This window comes from Acipenser ruthenus, chromosome 22, assembly GCF_902713425.1.
Source record: "Acipenser ruthenus chromosome 22, fAciRut3.2 maternal haplotype, whole genome shotgun sequence".
Lineage (NCBI taxonomy): Eukaryota > Metazoa > Chordata > Actinopteri > Acipenseriformes > Acipenseridae > Acipenser > Acipenser ruthenus.
Genome location: NC_081210.1, coordinates 13,006,003 through 13,033,582, shown reverse-complemented (window position 1 = coordinate 13,033,582; position 27,580 = coordinate 13,006,003). Strand labels below are relative to the sequence as shown.

At 44.2% G+C, this 27,580-nt stretch overlaps 1 protein-coding gene across 3 annotated transcripts in view; it reads left to right on the top strand.

Moving 5' to 3' along the window:
* Nucleotides 1-27,580, top strand: part of pemt (phosphatidylethanolamine N-methyltransferase) — a 182,889-nt gene that overhangs the window by 90,424 nt on the left and 64,885 nt on the right. For all 3 annotated transcript variants that reach the window (XM_058995994.1, XM_058995992.1, XM_058995993.1), the window contains exon 4: nucleotides 19,615-19,760. In XM_058995994.1, coding sequence (XP_058851977.1) covers nucleotides 19,615-19,760 — 146 coding nt within the window. The remainder of the gene's footprint in view (nucleotides 1-19,614; nucleotides 19,761-27,580) is intronic.

The window sequence follows — 27,580 nt, the reverse complement described above, 5'->3', positions numbered from 1 at the left end:
TGAGATTATCGTTGGTTTTCAGTATTGTATTGTTAGATCAGCTAACTGCAGAGGATTGCCTGGACTCTACACTGCAGTACAGCACTCTGTTTACCAAGATGGCCTGGACTCTTGTACAAGACCTTTTTTCTTTAGTGTTGCTAAAGTGGTACCACAAACAAACTGAGCTACACTTTTTTTTTACATGGCCATTATTTTTATACTTGAAAAGTGCACATTTCAATATCTTGCAACCCAAATGAATAGATTTGTTTGCTGACTTGTTTATTTGATTGTTTGCATCAGTTTGCAAATGACTGAACACCAGCACTGTACTGTATGTTTTAGTATACTCAAATCCCTCTCTTGGTACAATAAAGACCAGGGGAAGACCTTTACAATTTCATCTAACAAAATCAACCCATAACTTCTACATTTTTAGGAATAACTACAGTTATTCAACATTTTGCCTAAATGTCAAAATTTGTCTTTCGAAAACCACTTATTGCAGAGTGCTGAAAGTTGGTATTCTTGTTGATAGTCCAAGATGAACTGGTGCATGATGTCAAAATTGCACGGTACAGACCTCAAAATCACAAACTACAAAGATCTTCTTCTCCCAAACTGCTAGTCCAATTGAACCAAATATTGGCACACTTGATCCTAGTATGGTTATCGTTAAGGAAAGTTGCTACAATAAAAAAATATGGTGGCCAAGTTGGATGACATTATCAACATACAAAACTGGCTAACCCATGTATGCTCTATCAAAAAATGTTATTGCCCGTGACCTTTGTCCTCTCCTAAAGGTCAAATGTAAAACTGGCAAAGAAAGAGTGCAGATTGGGTCATGGTTACTATGGAACACATAGTAACCCATGTATGCATTCTGCACTATTTTCTAAAGTGTTTGGTACTGGTACTGGCATTCTCCACTATTTTCTAAAGTGTTTGGTACTGGTACTGGCATTCTTCACTATTTGCTAAAGTGTTTGGTACTGGTACTGTTACTGGTACTGGCATTCTGCACTACTTGCTAAAGTGTTTGGTACTGGTACTGGCATTCTGCTACTGACATTCTGCTACTGACATTATGCACTACTTGCTAAAGTTTTTGGTACTGGTACTGGCATTCTGCTACTGACATTCTGCTACTGACATTCTGCACTACTTGCTAAAGTGTTTGGTACTGCTACTGACATTCTGCTACTGACATTCTGCACTATTTGCTAAAGTGTTTGGTACTTGTACTGGTACTGGTGCTGGAAGCTTGCTGGCAGTTTATTATTATTATTATTATTATTATTATTATTATTATTATTATTATTATTATTCAAATTAGATATAAAAATCTTTCCAGGATGTCGAATTGGATGTACTCATTGGATGTACTGTCTCATTCAGTCTTAAACAAAGAAGACTACGCAGGGATCTGATTCAAGCATTCAGAATTCTAAAAGGTATAGACAATGTTGAATACCTTTTAGAATTGTTAGAATGTTTTTCTACCTGAAAAAAGAAACAAGGACCAGGGGTCACAAATGGAGATTAGATAAAGGGGCATTCAGAACAGAAAAGAGCAGGCACTTTTTTACACAGAGAATTGTGGGAGTCTGGAACCAATTCCCCACTAATGTTGTTGAAGCTGACACCCTAGGATCCTTTAAAAAGCTGCTTGATGAGATTCTGAGATCAATAAGCTACTAACAACCAAACGAGCAAGATGGGCTGAATGGCCTCCTCTCGTTTGGAAACTTTCTTATGTATAGATATAGATATCCTTCCAAGGTACCTATTAGCGTGTTAACTATTCACAAAATTCAGATTGTACACAGCTATAAAATTATTACTTGAACGGGACCGGTTTTAATGGCCGACCAGGTAATACCTGTTGAGTAATAATCTGGATAACCTGTGTTCTGGAAAGCATTATTTACAGAGGAAATCTTTCACTTCCTCAATGGTAATAATGTAAATAGGGATTCTTTTTAGTGCTTAACAAATGGCTTGTGCACACCCAGAAGCACTGTAATGTGAAAGCATAACCTGCTAAGCATTGGCGTCCTTTGAGCTGAATTTGCATGTAATTGTCAGTGTCCTCTGTGGGGTGCTGCTTGACCTTGGCATCTCTGCTGGTCCCAGATGCACCACTTCCTGCCAGGCCCAAACCATAGCATTGTGTTTAAAGGAATTGTAGCTAACAAAATAGGTCTATAAATACTTTTTAGCAAACATGTACTTTCATTTTAAAACATGATATCTGCTAATACTCTGGGTTAAATAAAAATACATGCGTTCTATAAACGTGTTTCTTTCAAAACTGCACATTTGAGACTTACGTAGCTAAAGGAAGTACAAAATAAGATTCATGTCTCATCTTTTGTTTAATTAACTCTTTCAACTCAAAGCTGGCCAAAAAAACATGAATATATCACGTATGGATCAACTGAATCCTGGTTATGATTAGTGGGCCAAATTCATTCAAATTTGACTCCAGTGCTCCGTTTTCTACATTTCTACATTTCTACATTTGCAAAATAGTTTGTTTTTTCCTTTCATGCTAAGTGAGTTAGACCTGCAGGAACTCATTTTTAAAGCTTTTCCTCCTTTCTTTAATTAACTCTTCTTTTTTAAAAGAAGAAAAAAAATCATGTTAATGTTACAAAATAAAATGAAAAACAAAACGCATTAAAAGTTCTTAAGATAACTTGAAATGCATAGCTTAGTTGTTTGGTTCAAGTTTTGAAAAATGAACAGGTGTTATACCTCTTTCAAAAGTTAATTACAGAATGGAGTAAATGCTCGGCCGAACACGTCTTACTAGTTTTCATCTATGAACCCCTATTCCAGAGCCTTGCTATACTATAGCACATTGTTATTATTGGAACTGTGCACAGCTATGTTAGTAATGACTGCATTTTAGTGACTGTATTGTTTTGTAGTCTTGTACACTAATAGAGGATAGTTCATGCACATTTATGGAGTACTGTAGTTATTCCTAAAAATAAGGACAGACATTTTCCTGCATATTAGTAAGAGAAGACCATTAATCTAGCATCAGTGCTCGTCCGGTTCCTAGTAGCTGATTGATCACAAAACTTTTCAAGTTGGGTCTTAAAGGACCCCAGTGATTCAGCATCAACAACATGACTTGGTAACCCATTCGATACCCTCACCACCCTGTGTGAAGAAGAGTCTCCTTCAGCAACATGACTAGGTAACCCATTCGATACCCTCACCACCCTGTGTGAAGAAGTGCCTCCTACCCTCTGTCTGAAGTCTATGTCCACGTTCCAACTGTGGTCTCTGGTCCTGGTTTCTGTGCTGCGCTTAAAATCTTGGTTAAGTTTTGTCAACTCCTTTTAAGATTTTAAAGACTTCAGTCAAGTTTGTTACCCGTACTAGTGGAATCTGTGCTAGGTGTTTGTATACTTTGCATGGATCTGTTGTCATTGGTAAAGCAGTTTTTGTTGCTTTTTATTATGAAGATCCTCTATGTAGGTCAGCATTTCTGTTTGTGACGCATGTTCTTGTGGTGACATCAGAAAAACTAGGTCAGGTTCTTTCACATTTTAGTCTATTTGAAAAAAAAAGGTCTTTTGATCAGAAAAGTGCATGTTCATCATGCTTTGGCACACAAGATAAAAGTGTTGTATTGCTTTTATTATTATTCATGATAAATACAACAACACAACCTTGCTGATTGTTTGGCTGTGCTCTCCTTCTTAACCAGATTCAATTTTATTTATAATGAGCCTGTGGTTCAGTATATTTGTTACCTGTGGTTCCTTTAAAATAAAACCCAATATGATGCCACAATCCCTCAGTGCCCTTTGACGCACGGACAGAGTTTCTGAGGTCGGTTTGTTAAACAGCACTGAAACTCTTTTGATTTGAGCGGCGAGCCATGGGCAGCCAAAGCCTGCAGCACCAGGCTGTGGAAATGAGGCCTAATTTCTGTGTAAATGTATGACTTTCATAACCAGAAGTTATATACTGTTGTGCACCAAGAATTATCCCACATATGAGCTATTTACCTCCTGAGATGCGTAGGAGCCCATGTACATGCTGTTGATACTGTATATGTCATTGTAATTAACTCTCTTTTCATACTGATCTCTCGGATTATGAAAGTACAGATGTGCTCTTTATATTTCTTGTAGCAGTACACCACAATCAGCTATACATTTTCCAAAAGGTCATTTAGAAAAATGTTATGAAATGAAATACTGCAAAGCAAATGTGAACAAATGTTTGACTATAACCCCTAACTCGCCAGTCACGATGTGTAGGTGTTAAATACTGTAGTTCAGTATTTGTGCAGTATTTTCAGCATAGAAGTAACTTTACAGCAGACACAACCAAACACATAGGAGACATGTGTGTTCCCCACAGCATCACGTTTAATCTCATGGAACACAGAACCCTTCTGCAAAAATGGTGAGTGGATGCAGCTGTTTTCAAAACTAATTACAACCAAACAGACTACTTTTTCATGCAGCTTTTCATTTACTTTTAATAATTAATCATTATGTTGTCATGTACATTTCCTCATGCCACCTTTGGATAAATGTGTATTGCCATAAATTAATAATAAAATAAAACTGCAACGCTGCCCTTTAGTTAATTTGAGAGCTGTTTAATGTCAGGCCATGTATTCCAGTGTGCACTGTCCAGGTGTTGTTGGACTGTATAATGCAAAGACGACACACAGCCACGGATGCCCTTTGAGTTTTCAGCCTGTAGACATTTAGTTCGCTGTTCATTATCTCGTGTATTTTGTGTGTCCATTGCAGTGGCTTGTGAACACAGGCTTAATATCACTCACTCTTTTATGAGGAAATAAAACATCGTATTGTTTAAGCGGGTGACAGGAAATCTTCGTGTCATCTTATATAGTATAGAATTGTTATTTTATACTCTCTTCTGAAATAGCCCTGCATACATACAGCTACTGTATGTCAACTCTATAGAATTAACACATTTTGCTTCATAAAGTCAAATTAAACCTGCTGAATAATATTTTGTTAACACATTGAATTGCATACCACTTTGTAGTTTTCCATATACTTAACGGAAAACAGAAGGAATTTTAGAAATTTGACATTTTGAAATCTAACATGAAATTTTGTACTACTATTACTGCTTCTGGTAAACTTTTGCAACATCATTTTGTATCACGTGATGTTAAATAAAAGATCTAAATTATGTTCACATATATTTTTTTTTTGTCTCAATCCTAAAATACAGAATGGGTAAAATAAAATGTCCGGAAATAATCTGAGTTTTATGTAGAGCATGAAAGAATTGGGACAGTGACTTCCGATTTGTTAAAAGAGAGCTCTTTCTTCGCGGTAGTGTTTAATCGGTTCTGTAAATAGTTAGACCTGGGGACTAACAGAATGGGTGTTGTGCTGTGTGACAGGGAGACCCTGTCGCTGGTTCTTGGGTGTATGTGTGCCTTTTTGGAAGCAGCTGGGCGTGCAACAGGAGACACGTTGCTAAGGAAATAATTGAGCACTTAGACTCGCTCAGCGCTGAGCTGATCAGGAGGTCTGGATTGGCTGGGGGGTGTGCAGAGCTCAAAAAGCATCTGTGCTACAGCTCGAGGCTACTGCATGCCCATAGCCTTACAAACGGGCGCTGAGAGAAAGATTGCTGTGTTTTGTGTCATTTTGTGTTGCAAACTTGTATCAACCCAGGAGCTGAAGCTATGGAGCCAGCGCTAACCCCGGGAGCATCTACCCCTGCACACGATCACAACCCCGGAGAGCATCTGCTCCACAGAATTAACTTCTACGGAGCCCTTCAGCTGCAAGACAGTGCTCTTGAAGGCATTGCCGAGGCAGTGTGAAGTGGTAGGACTCTGGGAGCCCAGAAGTAGGTCAGTTTAGGGGATGTTGATCCCAAACAGTATAGAGAGGGTTTGCGAAGATAGTAGGTTCCCGGAGCAACACGTTCCTTTTAGTGGAACTAGCCTTGTGTGGCAAACTTTTGTGGCAAACTTTTATATTTAGTTTTGTTTTGTTTTGTTTTCTTTATTTAATGTGACACTAGGGTTACTGTTGCTGGTACCCTAGTGTCAGCACTTGCGTTGATTAAGTCTGTGCGCCTGTGTGGCGTGTCAACGCCCAATGATCTGTGTCTGCCTCAATATTGTCTAGTGATGACCCACACACTTAACAAACCCCCCTGTTACATGCTGACATAGTTTTTCTTTTTGACACAGTAAAAAACATCACAACACATTTACATAACTGTCCAACATTCTTGCCATGCCTTGTGGCTTATTGTTGACAGATCTAGTAAATGTCTATAAAAAAGTGTTCTACAATATAACACTAATTTCAAAGAATTTAATTTCTTGCATTTATAACTGAGGATACAACCCCCAAAGTTAACAAAAAAGGAATTGTATGAAAAGCTGCTTTAGTAATTAGGCCCCACAAAGAATCAGAGCAATGTGTTTGTGCCTCGCCATGCTTCACCTTAATGTGTGATTTTCGACAGGACTACCTGCTGTTTATAGAACTAGTGGCTCTGACTGCATTCGCTGTCACTTACAGGGAAGAGGAGCGGAGGTTTGTGAATGACTGACTTTGCCGTGGCCTAAATTTTGAGTGTGACTCATTGCTGTTTCGAAAAAGAAAAGTTCAAGCTAAAAGAGGAGATGATTTCTGCTGAAAATAAAATCTTGGCCCTAGTACATGGACTAAATAAAAACCTACAGTATATAAGTAACATTAGAAATATACTTGAGGTGCAATGTATCGAAACAATATATCAATGCAATGTATCGAGATAGTATATCAGTGCAATGTATCGAGATAGTATATCAATCAGTGCAATGTATCGAGATAGTATATCAGTGCAATGTATCGAGATAGTATATCAGTGCAATGTATCGAGATAGTATATCAATCAGTGCAATGTATCGAGATAGTATATCAATCAGTGCAATGTATCGAGATAGTATATCAATCAGTGCAATGTATCGAGATAGTATATCAGTGCAATGTATCGAGATAGTATATCAGTGCAATGTATCGAGATAGTATATCAATCAGTGCAATGTATCGAGATAGTATATCAGTGCAATGTATCGAGATAGTATATCAATCAGTGCAATGTATCGAGATAGTATATCAATCAGTGCAATGTATCGAGATAGTATATCAGTGCAATGTATCGAGATAGTATATCAATCAGTGCAATGTATCGAGATAGTATATCAATCAGTGCAATGTATCAAGGTAGTATATCAGTGCAATGTATCGAGATAGTATATTGATCAGTGCAATGTATCGAGATAGTATATCAGTGCAATGTATCGAGATAGTATATCAGTGCAATGTATCAAGGTAGTATATCAGTGCAATGTATCGAGATAGTATATCAATCAGTGTAATGTATCGAGATAGTATATCAATCAATGCAATATATCGAGATAGTATATCAGTGCAATGTATCGAGATAGTATATCAATCAATGCAATATATCGAGATAGTATATCAGTGCAATGTATCGAGATAGTATATCAATCAGTGTAATGTATCGAGATAGTATATCAATCAATGCAATATATCGAGATAGTATATCAGTGCAATGTATCGAGATAGTATATCAATCAATGCAATATATCGAGATAGTATATCAGTGCAATGTATCGAGATAGTATATCAATCAGTGCAATGTATCAAGGTAGTATATCAGTGCAATGTAGCGAGATAGTATATCAATTAGTGCAATGTAGCGAGATAGTATAATTAATGCAATGTATCGAGATAGTATATCAGTGCAATGTATCAAGGTAGTATATCAGTGCAATGTATCGAGATAGTATATCAGTGCAATGTATCGAGATAGTATATCAGTGCAATGCATAGAGATAGTATATCGATCAGTGCAATGTATCGAGATAGTATATCAGTGCAATGTATCAAGGTAGTATATCAGTGCAATGCATAGAGATAGTATATCGATCAGTGCAATGTAGCGAGATAGTATATTAATGCAATGTATCGAGATAGTATATTGATCAGTGCAATGTAACGAGATAGTATATGAATGCAGTGTATCAAGATGGTATATCAGTGCAATGTATTATTATTATTATTATTATTATTATTATTATTTATTTCTTAGCAGACGCCCTTATCCAGGGCGACTTACAATTGTAAGCAAATACATTTCAAGTGTTACAATACAAGTAATACAATAAGAGCAATAAATACAATAACTTTTGTTCAAGTGTGACAAACCATAATTCAATAATACAGCAGATAATAGTGATAGTTATATCAGGATATGATTAAATAGTGATAGTTACATCAGGATATGATTAAATACAAAATACTACAGGTTAAACACTTGGCAGATTACAGTATTCTGAAGTACATGATTAAATGCAGTAAAATAGGGGGCAGATAAGAGCAAAATAAAGCACATTTAAATGAAGGGTGATAGTGTCCCAGGATACAACAGAGGAGTTCTACAGGTGCTGTTTGAAGAGGTGAGTCTTAAGGAGGCGCCGGAATGTGGTCAGGGACTGGGCAGTCCTAACATCTGTAGGAAGGTCATTCCACCACTGCAGAGCAAGGGTGGAGAAGGAGCGGGCTCTGGAGGCAGGGGAGCGTAGCGGAGGTAGAGCCAGTCTTCTAGTGCAGGCGGAGCGGAGAGGTCGAGTGGGGGTGTAGGGAGAGATGAGGGTCTGGAGGTAGCTGGGTGCAGTCTGGTCAAGGCATCTGTAGGCTAGTACAAGAGTCTTGAACTGGATGCGAGCGGTGATCGGGAGCCAGTGGAGTAGCGTGGGCGAAGCGAGGCAGAGAGAACACCAGGCGGGCAGCAGAGTTCTGGATGAGCTGGAGCGGACGGGTGGCGGACGCAGGGAGGCCAGCCAGGAGGGAGTTGCAGTGGTCTAGGCGGGAGAGTACCAGGGCCTGGACCAGGAGCTGGGTAGCGTAGTTGGTGAGGAAGGGTCGGATTCTTCGGATGTTGCTCAGGAAGAATCGGCAAGTGCGTGCCAAAGTGGAGATGTGCTGGGAATAAGAGAGGCAGGGGTCCAGGGTGACTCCAAGGTTCTTAGCGGAGGTAGAGGGAGAGAGTGTGGTAGATTCTAGAGGAACAGAGATAGAGAGATCAGAGGAGGGGGAGGAGGAGGGAAAGAAAAGGAGGTCAGATTTAGAGAGGTTGAGTTTGAGGTGATGCGAGTGCATCCAGGAGGAAATAGCAGACTGACAGGTAGAGATAAGGGAGGGGATGGTTGAGGTGGGGAAGGAGAGGAAAATCTGAGCATCATCAGCATAGAAATGGTATGAGAAACTATAGGATGCGATGAGGGGGCCCAGGGAGCGGGTGTAGAGAGAGAACAGGAGAGGACCCAAGACTAACCCTTGGGGACTCCTGTTGAGAGAGGGCGAGGTGTGGAGGTTGCTCCACGCCAGGTTAGGTAGGAGGAGAACCAGGCCAGAGCAGTGCCAGAGATCCCCAGGTCAGCAAGAGATGATAGTAGAATAGAGTGATCAACAGTGTCAAAGGCAGCAGAGAGGTCGAGGAGAATTAGGACAGAGGAGAGAGAGGCAGCTCGGGCACACTTAAGTGAGTTGGTGGCAGACAGGAGGGCGGTTTCAGTGGAGTGAGCAGAGCGGAAGCCAGATTGGAGAGGGTCAAGCAGAGAGTGGTTGGACAGGAAAGCAGAGAGCTGGCGGTGTACAGTCTGCTCGAGGGTTTTGGAGAGGAAGGGTAGGAGGGAGACAGGACGGTAGCTCTGGAGGGAGGTGGGGTCGAGGGTAGGTTTTTTGAGGAGGGGAGTGATAGAGGCTTTTTTGAAGGCAGAGGGAAAGATACCAGAAAGTAGATAGGTGTTGAGGAGGGAGGAGATGAAGGGGAGTAGAGCAGGAGCAGCAGCTTGAAAGAGGTGAGTGGGGAGGGGGTCCAAGGCACACGTGGTGGGTTTGTGACCCTGGAGCAGGGAGGAGAGGTCAGAGTCTGAGAGGGGCAAGAAGGTGGAGAAGGAGGGCGAGTTAGTAGGGGATGTAGTGGGTGTAGGGGTTGGAGCAGGAGGGGGTGCGGGGGAGGGAGAGGTGTTAAAGAGTTTGCGGATATCTGAGATTTTAGAAGAGAAGGAGGCAAAGTCATCAGGGGAGATAGAGGAGGGAGGAGGAGGGGGGAGGGTTTAGGAAGGAGGAGAAGGTAGAGAATAGTTTACGTGGGTTGTTAGTGGAGGCTTGGATAACAGATTGGAAATAAGCACATTTAGCAGAGGAGAGAGTAGAGGAGAAGGAGGAGAAGAGAGTGCAGTAAAGGTCTAGGGCAGCAGGGAGTTTGGTTCTCTTCCATTTCTTTTCAGCAGATCGCAGTGTGATTCTTGCCGAGCGGAGCGCAGAGGAGAGCCAGGGATGGGGAGGGGAGGGGCGAGCAGGTCGGGAGGTGAGGGGACAGGGGGAGTCGAGGGAGGAGGTGAGTGAGGAGAAGAGGGTGGAGGTAGCAGAGTCTACGGAGAGTTGTGAAAAGGAGTCGATAGGAGGGAGGTGAGAGAGAGCAGTGGAGGCAAGGACAGTGGGGGAGAGAGAGCGGAGGTTACGACGAGAGGTGACAGTGGGGGTAGGAGGAGCAGGGAGAGGGGGGAGAGACAGAGAAAAAGAGATGAAATAGTGATCAGAGAGGTCCAGGGGGGTGACAGAGAGGGAGGAGGGGCAGCAGGCCCTGGAGAAGGTGATGTCCAGTTGACGGCCAGCTTTGTGGGTAGGAGGGGACGGAGAGAGACAGAAGTCGAAGGAGTGAAGGAGAGGGAGGAATCCAGCAGAGTGGCTGGGTTTGGAGAGATGGATGTTGAAGTCACCCAACAGGACAGTCGGGGTAGACAGAGAGGGGAGGGAGGAGAGTAGATAGTCAAGTTCATCCAGAAAGTGAGTGAGAGGCCAAGGGGGGCGGTACAGAACAATGAGCAGGAGTTGACAGGGAGAGGTTAGTTGGACTGCATGAAATTCAAAGGTATTGACAGAGAGTGAGGTGAGATCGGAGGGGACAGAAAAGAGTAAGGAGGGAGAGAGGAGAAGACCCGTCCCACCTCCCCGTCCAGTGAGACGCAGGCTATGGGACAGAACGTAGAGAGAGGACAGGGCAGCAGTAGTAACAGTGTTATCAGGGGACAGCCAGGTTTCAGTGAGAGCAAGGAAATCGAGAGAGAGGTGGGAGGCAAAGGCAGATATGAAATCAGCTTTGTTAGCAGAAGAGTGACAGTTCCAGAGTACACCAGAGAGTGTGCGGGAGGGGGGGAGAGGCAGAGAAATTAGGTTAGAGGGGTTGGAGGAGCAGCAGGGGAGGGAGGGCAGAGGACGAGGACAGGAGGACAGAACAGGGATGTGAGAGACAGTCATAGCAGGACAGGCAGGACAAAAGGCACAGTAGGAGCAGTGGGGTGGAGGGTACAGACCTGACTAGTAGATAGCTTCTTCTAGAGCCCCGTTAGGTTCGGATCTAGTCGAACAGCGTCACAGCGCAGGCCTCCCCTTGCTGGACTCCCACAGCAAGACTCCCGGCTCTTTTGTTGAGTCTCTTCTGTTTGCTGGCGCTTCTTGCTGGCGCCGAGATAAGCTGCTTGATTAAATGTTACACCTGCTTGGCAAAAGAACCAACTAAACTGTGTGGAAACCAATCAAATAGCAAAATCAACTGCTAATCAATTTAGCCACTCACCTGGTACTAATCACACACTAACTCAGCCAATTCAAACACCACCTTACAATGTCACTAAATGTAGTTAGATAAAATTACTTGAAGCAGGAACTTATCTATCTGCCACTGTCCCTGGTTACCTGTAGACTGAACTAATTACTAGATGCCCACCCTTAAATAACTCCCTTCACTTAGCAAGGGAACTAGCTGCTAACTGCTGTATCAAGATAGCAGAGTTGTAACGAGTCACCAAAATTGGGACGCAAGTCGAGTTGAGTCATTGGGGAGTAAAGACTCGAGTCGAGTCTTTGACAAGCCAAGCTCGAATCGAGTCACTAAACTGCTCGAGTCGAGTCGAATCTTTAACATGCCAAGCTCGAGTCGAGTCACTAAACTGCTCGAGTCAATTCTTTGATATGCCAAACTCGAGTCGAGTCGAGTCACTAAATTGTTCGAGTCGAGTCGAGTCTTTGACATGCCAAGCTCGAGTTGAGTCGAGTCACTAAACTGCTCGAGTCGAGTCTTTGACATGCCAAGCTCGAGTCGAGTCACTAAACTGCTCGAGTCGAATCTTTGACATGCCAAGCTCGAGTCGAGTCAAGTCACTAAACTGCTCGAGTCGAGTCACTAAACTGCTCGAGTCGAGTCGAGTCTTTGACATGCCAAGCTCGAGTCGAGTAACTAAACTGCTCGAGTCGAATCTTTGACATGCCAAGCTCGAGTCGAGTCACTAAACTGCTCGAGTCGAATCTTTGACATGCCAAGCTCGAGTCGAGTCAAGTCACTAAACTGCTCGAGTCGAGTCACTAAACTGCTCGAGTCGAGTCGAGTCTTTGACAAGCCAAGCTCGAGTCGAGTAACTAAACTGCTCGAGTCGAGTCTTTGACAAGCCAAGCTCGAGTCGAGTCGAGTCAAGTCACTAAACTGCTCGAGTCGAGTCACTAAACTGCTTGAGTCGAGTCGAGTCTTTGACATGCCAATCTCGAGTCGAGTCGAGTCACTAAACTGCTCGAGTCGAGTCTTTGACATGCCAATCTAGAGTCGAGTCACTAAACTGCTTGAGTCGAGTCGAGTCTTTGACAAGCCAAGCTCGAGTCGAGTCACTAAACTGCTCGAGTCCAGTCGAGTCTTTGACATGCCAAGCTCGAGTCGAGTCACTAAACTGCTCGAGTCGAGTCTTTGACAAGCCAAGCTCGAGTCGAGTCAAGTCACTAAACTGCTCGAGTCGAGTCACTAAACTGCTCGAGTCGAGTCGAGTCTTTGACATGCCAATCTCGAGTCGAGTCGAGTCACTAAACTGCTCGAGTCGAGTCTTTGACATGCCAATCTCGAGTCGAGTCACTAAACTGCTCGAGTCGAGTCGAGTCTTTGACATGCCAAGCTCGAATCGAATCACTAAACTGCTCGAGTCAATTCTTTGATATGCCAAACTCGAGTCGAGTCGAGTCACTAAATTGTTCGAGTCGAGTCGAGTCTTTGACATGCCAATCTCGAGTCGAGTTGAGTCACTAAACTGCTCGAGTCGAGTCTTTGACATGCCAAGCTCGAGTCGAGTCACTAAATTGTTCGAGTCGAGTCTTTGACATGCCAATCTCGAGTCGAGTTGAGTCACTAAACTGCTCGAGTCGAGTCTTTGACATGCCAATCTAGAGTCGAGTCACTAAATTGTTCGAGTCGAGTCGAGTCTTTGACATGCCAATCTCGAGTCGAGTCGAGTCACTAAACTGCTCGAGTCGAGTCTTTGACATGCCAATCTAGAGTCGAGTCACTAAACTGCTTGAGTCGAGTCTTTGACAAGCCAAGCTCGAGTCGAGTCACTAAACTGCTCGAGTCCAGTCGAGTCTTTGACATGCCAAGCTCGAGTCGAGTCACTAAACTGCTCGAGTCGAGTCTTTGACAAGCCAAGCTCGAGTCGAGTCAAGTCACTAAACTGCTCGAGTCGAGTCACTAAACTGCTCGAGTCGAGTCGAGTCTTTGACATGCCAATCTCGAGTCGAGTTGAGTCACTAAACTGCTCGAGTCGAGTCTTTGACATGCCAATCTCGAGTCGAGTCACTAAACTGCTCGAGTCGAGTCGAATCTTTAACATGCCAAGCTCGAGTCGAGTCACTAAACTGCTCGAGTCAATTCTTTGATATGCCAAACTCGAGTCGAGTCGAGTCACTAAATTGTTCGAGTCGAGTCGAGTCTTTGACATGCCAAGCTCGAGTCGAGTAACTAAACTGCTCGAGTCGAGTCTTTGACATGCCAAGCTCGAGTCGAGTCACTAAACTGCTCGAGTCGAATCTTTGACATGCCAAGCTCGAGTCGAGTCAAGTCACTAAACTGCTCGAGTCGAGTCACTAAACTGCTCGAGTCGAGTCGAGTCTTTGACATGCCAAGCCTCGAGTCGAGTAACTAAACTGCTCGAGTCGAATCTTTGACATGCCAAGCTCGAGTCGAGTCACTAAACTGCTCGAGTCGAATCTTTGACATGCCAAGCTCGAGTCGAGTCAAGTCACTAAACTGCGCGAGTCGAGTCACTAAACTGCTCGAGTCGGCGAGTCGAGTCTTTGACAAGCCAAGCTCGAGTCGAGTCGAGTCAAGTCACTAAACTGCTCGAGTCGAGTCACTAAACTGCTTGAGTCGAGTCTTTGACATGCCAATCTCGAGTCGAGTCGAGTCACTAAACTGCTCGAGTCGAGTCTTTGACATGCCAATCTAGAGTCGAGTCACTAAACTGCTTGAGTCGAGTCGAGTCTTTGACAAGCCAAGCTCGAGTCGAGTCACTAAACTGCTCGAGTCCAGTCGAGTCTTTGACATGCCAAGCTCGAGTCGAGTCACTAAACTGCTCGAGTCGAGTCTTTGACAAGCCAGCTCGAGTCGAGTCAAGTCACTAAACTGCTCGAGTCGAGTCACTAAACTGCTCGAGTCGAGTCGAGTCTTGACATGCCAATCTCGAGTCGAGTCGAGTCACTAAACTGCTCGAGTCGAGTCTTTGACATGCCAATCTCGAGTCGAGTCACTAAACTGCTCGAGTCGAGTCGAGTCTTTGACATGCCAAGCTCGAATCGAGTCACTAAACTGCTCGAGTCAATTCTTTGATATGCCAAACTCGAGTCGAGTCACTAAATTGTTCGAGTCGAGTCTTTGACATGCCAATCTCGAGTCGAGTCGAGTCACTAAACTGCTCGAGTCGAGTCTTTGACATGCCAATCTAGAGTCGAGTCACTAAACTGCTTGAGTCGAGTCGAGTCTTTGACAAGCCAAGCTCGAGTCGAGTCACTAAACTGCTCGAGTCCAGTCGAGTCTTTGACATGCCAAGCTCGAGTCGAGTCACTAAAACTGCTCGAGTCGAGTCTTTGACAAGGCCAAGCTCGAGTCGAGTCAAGTCACTAAACTGCTCGAGTCGAGTCACTAAACTGCTCGAGTCGAGTCGAGTCTTTGACATGCCAATCTCGAGTCGAGTCGAGTCACTAAACTGCTCGAGTCGAGTCTTTGACATGCCAATCTCGAGTCGAGTCACTAAACTGCTCGAGTCGAGTCGAATCTTTAACATGCCAAGCTCGAGTCGAGTCACTAAACTGCTCGAGTCAATTCTTTGATATGCCAAACTCGAGTCGAGTCACTAAATTGTTCGAGTCGAGTCGAGTCTTTGACATGCCAAGCTCGAGTTGAGTCGAGTCACTAAACTGCTCGAGTCGAGTCTTTGACATGCCAAGCTCGAGTCGAGTCACTAAACTGCTCGAGTCGAATCTTTGACATGCCAAGCTCGAGTCGAATCTTTGACATGCCAAGCTCGAGTCGAGTCAAGTCACTAAACTGCTCGAGTCGAGTCACTAAACTGCTCGAGTCGAGTCGAGTCTTTGACAAGCCAAGCTCGAGTCGAGTCAAGTCACTAAACTGCTCGAGTCGAGTCACTAAACTGCTTGAGTCGAGTCTTTGACATGCCAATCTCGAGTCGAGTCGAGTCACTAAACTGCTCGAGTCGAGTCTTTGACATGCCAATCTAGAGTCGAGTCACTAAACTGCTTGAGTCGAGTCGAGTCTTTGACAAGCCAAGCTCGAGTCGAGTCACTAAACTGCTCGAGTCCAGTCGAGTCTTTGACATGCCAAGCTCGAGTCGAGTCACTAAACTGCTCGAGTCGAGTCTTTGACAAGCCAAGCTCGAGTCGAGTCAAGTCACTAAACTGCTCGAGTCGAGTCACTAAACTGCTCGAGTCGAGTCGAGTCTTTGACATGCCAATCTCGAGTCGAGTCGAGTCACTAAACTGCTCGAGTCGAGTCTTTGACATGCCAATCTCGAGTCGAGTCACTAAACTGCTCGAGTCGAGTCGAGTCTTTGACATGCCAAGCTCGAATCGAGTCACTAAACTGCTCGAGTCAATTCTTTGATATGCCAAACTCGAGTCGAGTCGAGTCACTAAATTGTTCGAGTCGAGTCTTTGACATGCCAATCTCGAGTCGAGTCGAGTCACTAAACTGCTCGAGTCGAGTCTTTGACATGCCAATCTAGAGTCGAGTCACTAAACTGCTTGAGTCGAGTCGAGTCTTTGACAAGCCAAGCTCGAGTCGAGTCACTAAACTGCTCGAGTCCAGTCGAGTCTTTGACATGCCAAGCTCGAGTCGAGTCACTAAACTGCTCGAGTCGAGTCTTTGACAAGCCAAGCTCGAGTCGAGTCAAGTCACTAAACTGCTCAAGTCGAGTCACTAAACTGCTCGAGTCGAGTCGAGTCTTTGACATGCCAATCTCGAGTCGAGTCGAGTCACTAAACTGCTCGAGTCGAGTCTTTGACATGCCAATCTCGAGTCGAGTCACTAAACTGCTCGAGTCGAGTCGAATCTTTAACATGCCAAGCTCGAGTCGAGTCACTAAACTGCTCGAGTCAATTCTTTGATATGCCAAACTCGAGTCGAGTCACTAAATTGTTCGAGTCGAGTCGAGTCTTTGACATGCCAAGCTCGAGTTGAGTCGAGTCACTAAACTGCTCGAGTCGAGTCTTTGACATGCCAAGCTCGAGTCGAGTCACTAAACTGCTCGAGTCGAATCTTTGACATGCCAAGCTCGAGTCGAGTCAAGTCACTAAACTGCTCGAGTCGAGTCACTAAACTGCTCGAGTCGAGTCTTTGACATGCCAAGCTCGAGTCGAGTAACTAAACTGCTCGAGTCGAATCTTTGACATGCCAAGCTCGAGTCGAGTCACTAAACTGCTCGAGTCGAATCTTTGACATGCCAAGCTCGAGTCGAGTCAAGTCACTAAACTGCTCGAGTCGAGTCACTAAACTGCTCGAGTCGAGTCGAGTCTTTGACAAGCCAAGCTCGAGTCGAGTAACTAAACTGCTCGAGTCGAGTCTTTGACAAGCCAAGCTCGAGTCGAGTCGAGTCAAGTCACTAAACTTCTCGAGTCGAGTCACTAAACTGCTTGAGTCGAGTCGAGTCTTTGACATGCCAATCTCGAGTCGAGTCGAGTCACTAAACTGCTCGAGTCGAGTCTTTGACATGCCAATCTAGAGTCGAGTCACTAAACTGCTTGAGTCGAGTCGAGTCTTTGACAAGCCAAGCTCGAGTCGAGTCACTAAACTGCTCGAGTCCAGTCGAGTCTTTGACATGCCAAGCTCGAGTCGAGTCACTAAACTGCTCGAGTCGAGTCTTTGACAAGCCAAGCTCGAGTCGAGTCAAGTCACTAAACTGCTCGAGTCGAGTCACTAAACTGCTCGAGTCGAGTCGAGTCTTTGACATGCCAATCTCGAGTCGAGTCGAGTCACTAAACTGCTCGAGTCGAGTCTTTGACATGCCAATCTCGAGTCGAGTCACTAAACTGCTCGAGTCGAGTCGAGTCTTTGACATGCCAAGCTCGAATCGAGTCACTAAACTGCTCGAGTTGAGTCGAGTCTTAGACATGCCAATCTCGAGTCGAGTTGAGTCACTAAACTGCTCGAGTCGAGTCTTTGACAAGCCAAGCTCGAGTCGAGTCGAGTCACTAAACTGCTCGAGTCGAGTCACTAAACTGCTCAAGTCGAGTCGAGTCTTTGACATGCCAAGCTCGAGTCGAGTTGAGTCACTAAATTGCTTGAGTCGAGTCGAGTCACCAATCTGGCTCGAGCCACTTCAAGTCATTATTTTATAGTTCAAGATATCTTGATTTAATCAGATTAGTTTTACAGGAGATTAGCAATCTATAAATAAATAAAAAATCTGTTAAAAATACAGAATTAGGATGCACAATAATGTGGTCATACTTGCCTCACTTATGTTCATCATTAAAAGTCCACGGTTTCTGCTTTGTTTTTGTCTTTCTATTTTAGTGAATTTGATTCCTTGATCTATTTATAAGCACATTTTGCCACTGTATAAAGACCCATTTCTCTGTGCTCAATTGGGTTGGATGTTTAGTAATGAATGATACCACAAAACAAAGAACATATCTAAATATTTTCTCACTTCTCAACACTGACACTCCCTTAATTTCACATTGAGATATTACTTAGGTTTAAACACATTGGAGACAAATAGAAAAATAAAGAAACTGAGGCAAAATTTTATATAATTCAGTTTTATATAATTCACAAGTGACATAGAATCTGTACTACATATCTCTCCTCTTAGTGTAAGCTGTCATCATTTTTAAGTTTCTGTTTCACAAAAGCACAACACATAATAAAACGGTGTCTGTTGGAGTCCTAATGGCATAACAAAACATACTACTGTACTGGAAAAGTACAAAAACAAATGAATCTTTTAAACTTTCTCCCCGGTCACATCTTATACTTAAATATACATATACAGTACATAAAGAGATTTGTGTTCATGTGTTTGGGAAATTACTTTAAAAAGTAATCTGTTACTGTTATAAGTTACTTGAACAAAATTATAACTAGTTACAGTAAATTATTTAAATAGTTACTTCTCAGACACACTACATTTTACAGAGATCTGTTTTTTGGTTGGGTCCGGCTGCAGCTTGAAATATTCTTTGAAGATCCACCTATTGAACCCCTCGTTCCCTCCTCTGACACCATTTTCTAGCGAGATGATATGAAAAGCGCGTTCATGTAAGGTTTGACTTGCACTGTTGAAGCGCTTTCTGATTTCAGCATTAGCCATACAGTAGGTTTAGTCCTTTTTTTGAATGTAACAGAAAGTTACTACACTATTTTTAACCTGAAATGTAATGTTTTACCACATTCAGTTTCCTGCCTGAAAAAGGAATCATTACAGTTACAAGTTACTGACAAATGTAATCAGATTACAGTTGTGCAACGCAATGTAACAAGCAACAACAAATCTCAATTTTTTGCCTTGTCGGTGTAGCAAACGCCTGGGGGTGCTTGTCTTGCAGGTTCCTGATGAAACAATATCCTGCAAGAGCAATTCATACATGACGCCAAGACATGAAGGCAGCATCTGCAATATATGACATTTGAAAACAGGACTTGAGCCACATTGTGTGAAGGTTTTGTCATATATACTTTCATCAAAAACTCATGAATACTGTATGTGTTGGCTGTGATTGTTTTGGCTATCATTGTGGCCAAGTTATAAACAATGGCAGACCGTTATAAAGAGATTACAGCTAACAAAATAATAACATTTCTCCATCACTATGTGGCCTAGGTCTCAAATGTGCAGTTTTGAAAGAAACACGTTTTAGCAAACATGTTTTTTTCATGTGGTACAACACTAGGTTAAAGAAATCTCTGTTTGCAAATCTTGCCTTCCGATTCTCTTGCACATCCTTGGACCCCACCTCTTCAGAGCTCTCCTTCCTGTAACAAACCAACTAGCTACTTCCCCTATTGACTGACATGCTTTGCAGCCAGAAAGATGAAGTAAAGCAGTAACAGACTTCCTGGAAGGCAAACCAAGAATACTGTAAACTTTCTTTAGCCCAGTACCACCCAATCCTATTGTCACTCATTGTCTAATTAATTGAACCCTTGTCTGTGCCACCTGTTTGACAGAAGTTTTTTCTTTGGCAGCTTTACTGAAGCAATGAGGAAACAGCCTAAACTGGAGCTCCTGGAAAGTGCAGAGGCATTTTATAGCGGCTTGGCACTCCTGGGTATTGGGTATTTATTTGTATTCAGCAGCTTTTATGCCCTCGGATTCACTGGAACTATTTTTGGTAAGAATGTTACTTTTTTTCTGAAGCTCAAATAGATTATCTAAGTCCATTAAAGTTGTACAGAACTGCATGCAGTGTTTGCAAGAAACACATTTCTTTACAATTTGCTGTATCCCATGATGTCCATATCACAGCAATATGTTTTTCAATATAATCCTGATTGTATTGATATTTTAATTCACACATCATAGGTAAATCAACTAGGGAATTCATCTAATTCAATGTTTTACTCCAGGAGAAAGACAATGTTTCTTTTAAGCATCACAGTGTATCCAGTCCATGCTACCTCTTGCAGCAATGCTGGTGATTGAAATGAGTGGTAACAGAAATTGCGGGAAAGGAAAACCAGCATACACTGCAGTCCTTAGAAGAGAAATTCTCTTTCTCCTAGCAAATGCTCCTGAGTAAATGTTGAGAAATATGTTTCCATCATCTATGATTTGAAAGAGCAGTATTTTAAAAAATACAACATGGGACCCAGAGAAGGTTATGTGTTTCCTGTAAACTAACAGTTTTTTTTTTTCTGAAGGAAAGATAAGTGCCCAGACTGTTTGTTTGGTTTCTAAAGGAAGATAAGGAAGGTACCATTTGCATATGTAAAATGAAATCCTGAATGAGTGGTTTCTAAATGGCCTAATATGGTGGGTTCAGATAGCTGGAATTCAACACAAGCAGTCTGCACTTACTTGCACTCGCTCTTCTGTCCTTGTAGCTCCTATCTGAATAGATATCAATGGCTGGAAATGGATCTCCTTAACAGCACTCTTGTACCCTCTTTTAAATGCAAATCGGAAATAAGATTTTTTTTTTTAAGACTTTCATTGACACATTTAGGAATGCTATTTTTGTTTTCATGTTTATACTTTTTTTAAGATGATAGAAATCGTTAATAGAAATCCTGTGTTTACAAGTATAAGACACGATGTTACAGTCCTCGCTCTGTCCTGCACTGGGACCAGGGCCACATGTGAGCTGCACACTGCTTTGTTTTTCAAAGGAATCAAGATGGTCTTAAGAACACATTTTTTAAAAATAGTGATGAAATCATGTAATGATAAATGATATATTTACTCAGAAGCCCATAGTTCAATAATATTTCAGTGATATTTTTGTATCCCCACGCTGGAGATGAAACCCCCTGTGAATGGGATGTTCTATACAGTGGAGAGTGTCGTACGCACCTCCTGGATGAAACCCCCTGTGAATGGGATGTTCTGTGCAGTGGAGAGTGTCGTACGCACCTCCTGGATGAAACCCCCTGTGAATGGGATGTTCTGTACAGTGGAGAGTGTCATACGCACCTCCTGGATGAATCCCCCTGTGAATGGGATGTTCTGTACAGTGGAGAGTGTCATACGCACCTCCTGGATGAATCCCCCTGTGAATGGGATGTTCTGTGCAGTGGAGAGTGTCATACGCACCTCCTGAATGAAACCCCCTGTGAATGGGATGTTCTGTGCAGTGGAGAGTGTCGTACGCACCTCCTGAATGAAACCCCCTGTGAATGGGATGTTCTGTGCAGTGGAGAGTGTCGTACGCACCTCCTGAATGAAACCCCCTGTGAATGGGATGTTCTGTGCAGTGGAGAGTGTCGTACGCACCTCCTGGATGAAACCCCCTGTGAATGGGATGTTCTGTGCAGTGGAGAGTGTCGTACGCACCTCCTGGATGAAACCCCCTGTGAATGGGATGTTCTGTGCAGTGGAGAGTGTCGTACGCACCTCCTGAATGAAACCCCCTGTGAATGGGATGTTCTGTGCAGTGGAGAGTGTCGTACGCACCTCCTGAATGAAACCCCCTGTGAATGGGATGTTCTGTGCAGTGGAGAGTGTCGTACGCACCTCCTGAATGAAACCCCCTGTGAATGGGATGTTCTGTGCAGTGGAGAGTGTCGTACGCACCTCCTGAATGAAACCCCCTGTGAATGGGATGTTCTGTGCAGTGGAGAGTGTCGTACGCACCTCCTGAATGAAACCCCCTGTGAATGGGATGTTCTGTGCAGTGGAGAGTGTCGTACGCACCTCCTGAATGAAACCCCCTGTGAATGGGATGTTCTGTGCAGTGGAGAGTGTCGTACGCACCTCCTGGATGAAACCCCCTGTGAATGGGATGTTCTGTGCAGTGGAGAGTGTCGTACGCACCTCCTGGATGAAACCCCCTGTGAATGGGATGTTCTGTGCAGTGGAGAGTGTCGTACGCACCTCCTGGATGAAACCCCCTGTGAATGGGATGTTCTGTGCAGTGGAGAGTGTCGTACGCACCTCCTGGATGAAACCCCCTGTGAATGGGATGTTCTGTGCAGTGGAGAGTGTCGTACGCACCTCCTGGATGAATCCCCCTGTGAATGGGATGTTCTGTGCAGTGGAGAGTGTCGTACGCACCTCCTGAATGAAACCCCCTGTGAATGGGATGTTTTGTGCAGTGGAGAGTGTCGTACGCACCTCCTGAATGAAACCCCCTGTGAATGGGATGTTCTGTGCAGTGGAGAGTGTCGTACGCACCTCCTGAATGAAACCCCCTGTGAATGGGATGTTCTGTGCAGTGGAGAGTGTCGTACGCACCTCCTGAATGAAACCCCCTGTGAATGGGATGTTCTGTGCAGTGGAGAGTGTCGTACGCACCTCCTGAATGAAACCCCCTGTGAATGGGATGTTCTGTGCAGTGGAGAGTGTCGTACGCACCTCCTGAATGAAACCCCCTGTGAATGGGATGTTCTGTGCAGTGGAGAGTGTCGTACGCACCTCCTGGATGAAACCCCCTGTGAATGGGATGTTATGTGCAGTGGAGAGTGTCGTACGCACCTCCTGAATGAAACCCCCTGTGAATGGGATGTTCTGTGCAGTGGAGAGTGTCGTACGCACCTCCTGAATGAAACCCCCTGTGAATGGGATGTTCTGTGCAGTGGAGAGTGTCGTACGCACCTCCTGAATGAAACCCCCTGTGAATGGGATGTTCTGTGCAGTGGAGAGTGTCGTACGCACCTCCTGAATGAAACCCCCTGTGAATGGGATGTTCTGTGCAGTGGAGAGTGTCGTACGCACCTCCTGAATGAAACCCCCTGTGAATGGGATGTTCTGTGCAGTGGAGAGTGTCGTACGCACCTCCTGAATGAAACCCCCTGTGAATGGGATGTTCTGTGCAGTGGAGAGTGTCGTACGCACCTCCTGAATGAAACCCCCTGTGAATGGGATGTTCTGTACAGTGGAGAGTGTCGTACGCACCTCCTGAATGAAACCCCCTGTGAATGGGATGTTCTGTACAGTGGAGAGTGTCATACGCACCTCCTGAATGAAACCCCCTGTGAATGGGATGTTCTGTGCAGTGGAGAGTGTCGTACGCACCTCCTGAATGAAACCCCCTGTGAATGGGATGGTCCCTATCAAGTACGGAATGTAACCATTACCGAATGGGTGTTTACCTCCTAAAGACCCACAACCTGAATATTAATATAACAAAGCTGCGCACCAGCTCCTGTGACACAGTCATACCTGCCCCCCGAGGGCATAAGAAGACTGCACACACAGACACCAGCATCATTTTTCCTTTCAGAGAACTGAACCTCAATGAGGAGAGCCAGACAGATGAGTACTTGTTACTTTTTATCTGCATCGATTATTTGCTAATTGTGTATTACACTGATTAATGTGATAAGTATTTACGTAATTTTTTTGCACACAGCCTGTTGTTTGTTACGCCCTGCGGTGGCCTTGTGCCCCGCGTGAAGCCGGCAGCTCCTGTTGACCCTTCCCAGGGACCAAGCGAATTGAGTCGACTGACTTGTACTCTCCTTGAAGGCTGTTAGCTCCGTCTGGACTTAAAAATAAAAGTTTCGTTTTTGTAAACAATGTTATTATTATTTGAACTGTAATTGTGTGATTACTGTTTTCTGCAAGAGTTTTTCTGTTGTGTTTTCTTCTTTTTTTTTTTGCATTGAACGAGATTAGGCGCAGATTGCTTGCAGTCTCTCATACTGTATCTCGTTGTTGTCTTGGTGACTGCTTGCATCACCATTATGAAGGCTGTTGGGGCTCTAGCAAGCAGGCTTTCCGCAGTCTCGTACTTGTACTGACTTTGTGGTTTTCCAGAAGCTATACAGGTGGGCATCCCCTCTGAGGTGGATTCAGACAGTGCATTACCTCCCTGTCGGCAGAGCTTCTGCCATTGATTAAGCGGGCCACTACAAAAGTGCCCTGGCCTACAGAGGACATCTTTGAGGATGAGCCTGCTCCCTCTCCCGTGTCACCCCCAGTGCACCCGGGTTTTCTTTTTGAAGTCCAATCGTCCTGGGGTCACCCAGCTACAGCTCCGGCTGTTTCCCAGTCGATGGGGGCGTTGTACAGCCTGCATGATGTGGAAAAAAATGGGTTTGGCCCAATTTCCCCCAGTAGACGCTGCAATTGCTTCTCTGGTGCAGGAGCCTAAACTAATGCTCCTGACTTTTGATGCTACCTGCCCTAACAAACAGTGTCGGCCTCAGAAGCCATTCTGAAGCGAACTTACTCAGCAGGTGCGTTCGTCTTCCGAATAGTCATAGACCCTCACCACAGCACTTGAGGAGCTGCGCTTGGTGAATACAAACCTGCTCCAAATCTCCAAACTGAATGTACAGGCTGTGGGCAGGAACCTGGCTGCTTTGATAGCTGCAAGACAGCAGCTTTGGCTTTCCCAGGCACGAGTATCTGATGTGGATAAAGCACCACTGTTAGACGCCCCCATTACACCAGGGCATACCTGCGGTGCATGAGATGCTGCAGAGCTCTCAACGCACACGGGAGTCCACAAAGGAACTGGTGCGTCTGCTTCCCAAGCGGCCACCCCCAGTGAGCAAACCAGCAGCAAACTGGCACCCAAGGCCCCAGCAGTCTCAGAGACCGGCACAGCCGACTGCAACTACAGCCAGAGGAGGTTTTCATAACCGGCCTGTGGCTGTGCACCATGGCAGCTTTAACAAGTTCCGCTGCCAGCTGCAGAGGCAAAGACCTCAGGCTAAGCCACAAGCCAAGAAGCAGCCCTAGCAGTTCGCCTGGAGTATTGGCATCAGTCTACCACAGACATCTGGGTGCTGAGTTGACGGAGGTTCAAAATGTTGACCATGCTTACAGTAATGACGTTCCAGAGACCTGGGCTTGATGGCAGCAGCTTCCCAGACCCTTCCTTTGGGTCGCCTGTGCATGCCGTCTGCATGTCACACCTACATTTTTGCATATATCTGGATAATCGCTCCTAATATGGTCATCTACCACAAATACACAAGCAGGACCTTGTTTTAAAGGCCTGAATCTCCTTGTTCCAATGACATATCGCAAGCAGGGCTGTATCTCACAGTGTCTGAGTAAAAAGAGTTAACCCTTTGCGGTCCTATGTCGGACCAGGTTCGACATTACAGTTTTTCCTTTCCGGTCTGATGTCGGACCCTGTCTGACATCATCAAAAAGACTTCAAGCACAGGTCTCTATTCGTTTTTTCTCCAGAAAAAGCAGAGAAAAGCTTTCAGTGGCCGAGTAAGGCCGATAGAAGCGGAATAAAAGGAGGCAAATCTGAGCACTACGCATAGTCCCTTCACCTGTGTGGTCCAGTGGTTAAAGAAAAGGGCTTGTAACCAGGAGGTCCCCGGTTCAAATCCCACCTCAGCCACTGACTCATTGTGTGACCCTGAGCAAGTTACTTAACCTCCTTGTGCTCCGTCTTTCGGGTGAGACGTAGTTGTAAGTGACTCTGCAGCTGATGCATAGTTCACACACCCTAGTCTCTGTAAGTCGCCTTGGATAAAGGCGTCTGCTAAATAAACAAATAATAATAATAATAACACAGACATAAACAAACAAGATAGCTGCTTCGGCATCCAGCGCTCAAAGAATATCACTGACATTTGCAGAGCTTTTTGAGATGTTAATAAAATAATGACTAGATAGCATTATTGAGGAGTTTGGTGATAAAATGAGTTTTCAGGAGATGATTTATCAGTATGTACTACTATGAATAGATATGTGAAAAATACAGTGAACAAGGAGTGGGCAGGGCTGGAGATGCAGTACTGAATTAAAACGCAGTACAAAAAGCAGTTATCCCGAATTGAAGCTAAACTTTTATTCAAAATCAATCTGCCATGAATCGATATATGCTGAGGAATATGTTTATTCCTCACACTTATAGTTGTGAGTGTACTGCCGTGGCAATGAGGGGATGCCTGTTACTGATATACCTGTCGGGTAGGAACAGTGGTCATTTGAAGAGCATCTATGTGCAAGTTTGGGTCACTGCAGTGCAATAAAAGCTGGTGTGGGGGGCTGCAGCTTTTATTTGTTCTGTAGTATAGGTTGAGCTCTTTTATAAAGGTGAAATGTGACTTGACAGGTTTTATCCCAGGTAACTGGGTTAGGTTGGTTGTAACCTAGATTTGTATTTGTAGTTCTTTTATTTTGGCCTTGCCTCTCTCTTCCCATGTGTGAGAAGATAGCCGGGTGGCTAAGGTGGTCAGGAGGTAGGAGACTCAAGTCTTGCACTATCACGGTGAGTTTTAAACATAACCAGAGGTGCATGTTTCTGTGTCTCTCTCTCTCTCTCTCTCTCTCTCTCTCTCTCTCTCTCTCTCTCTCTCTCTCTCTCAAATTCAAATTCAAATTCAAAGGTGCTTTATTGGCATGACCATTATTCACAGTATTGCCAAAGCAATGTATACACAGTACATCATCTGAACATTAAATAGACAATAACACTGATGAGAATAATAATGATAATAATAATGGTAAACAAATATAAATAATAACCACGTTATTAATGAGTTAACAATAACAACAATGAAATATAACAAGATTTGAACTAATGTAGTGTGCTCACTGTTTGTCCCTGCGGCTGTGTACTGGGCTGCCAGTTGGACACAGCTGGACTCCTCTCCGAGGAGGATTGGGAGTTTTTGAGAGTCTGGCAGGTCTGGGAATGTTTTGCAGAGATTTTTTATTTGTGGGAAGAAAGTTTCCCTTATTTCTGTGTATTTTGTACACTGCAGTAGAAAGTGCATCTCTGTCTCTACAGTGATGACACAGCCGGTCCTCTTTGGGCAGCCAGGTCTGCCTGTGTCGGCCTGTTTCTATGGCCAGGCTGTGCTCACTGAGCCTGTATTTGGTTAGGATCTGCCTCTGCTTGTTGTCTTTCACCCTGCTCAGGTATTCAGCCAGGGTGTAGTGTCTTTTTAGGGCCCGATAGCACTCTAATTTGCTTTGTGTTTTTGTGTGTGTGTCCCAATAGGTGAGGTAGTTTTGTTTGTGTTGTGTTATAATTTGGTTAACTCGAATTGTCTGTGTTGGAGCAGTGCTGTCCTGAGGCTGGTTGGTGTTAGTGTGTGTTAGTGCAGTGAGCTTCAGGACCAGCTGGCTGAGGGGACTCTTCTTTTGGCTCAGTTCTTGGTACTGCAGGGCTTTACTGTGGTAGGAGTTTGGGTTGCTTTGTTTTAGATGAAGCCAAAATTTAATTGCTGTTTTTTGTATTGAGATCAATAATGGATATTGACCTAGTTCTGCCCTGCACGCGTTGTTTGGTGTTTTTCTCTGTATTTGCAGGATGTTTTTGCAGAACTCTGTGTGCAGGGCTTCTATTGGGTGTTTATCCCATTTAGTGTAATCCTGCTCTGTGAGCGGACCCCACACTTCACTGCCATAGAGGGCAATGGGTTTGATAACACTTTCAAAAATTTTGAGCCAAATTCTAATGGGGAGTTTTATATAAAGCTTTTTCTTTATGGAATAGAAAGCCCTGCGGGCCTTCTCTCTTAGTGCATTCACTGCCGGGTTAAAGCTACCTGATGCGCTGATGTTTAGGCCCAG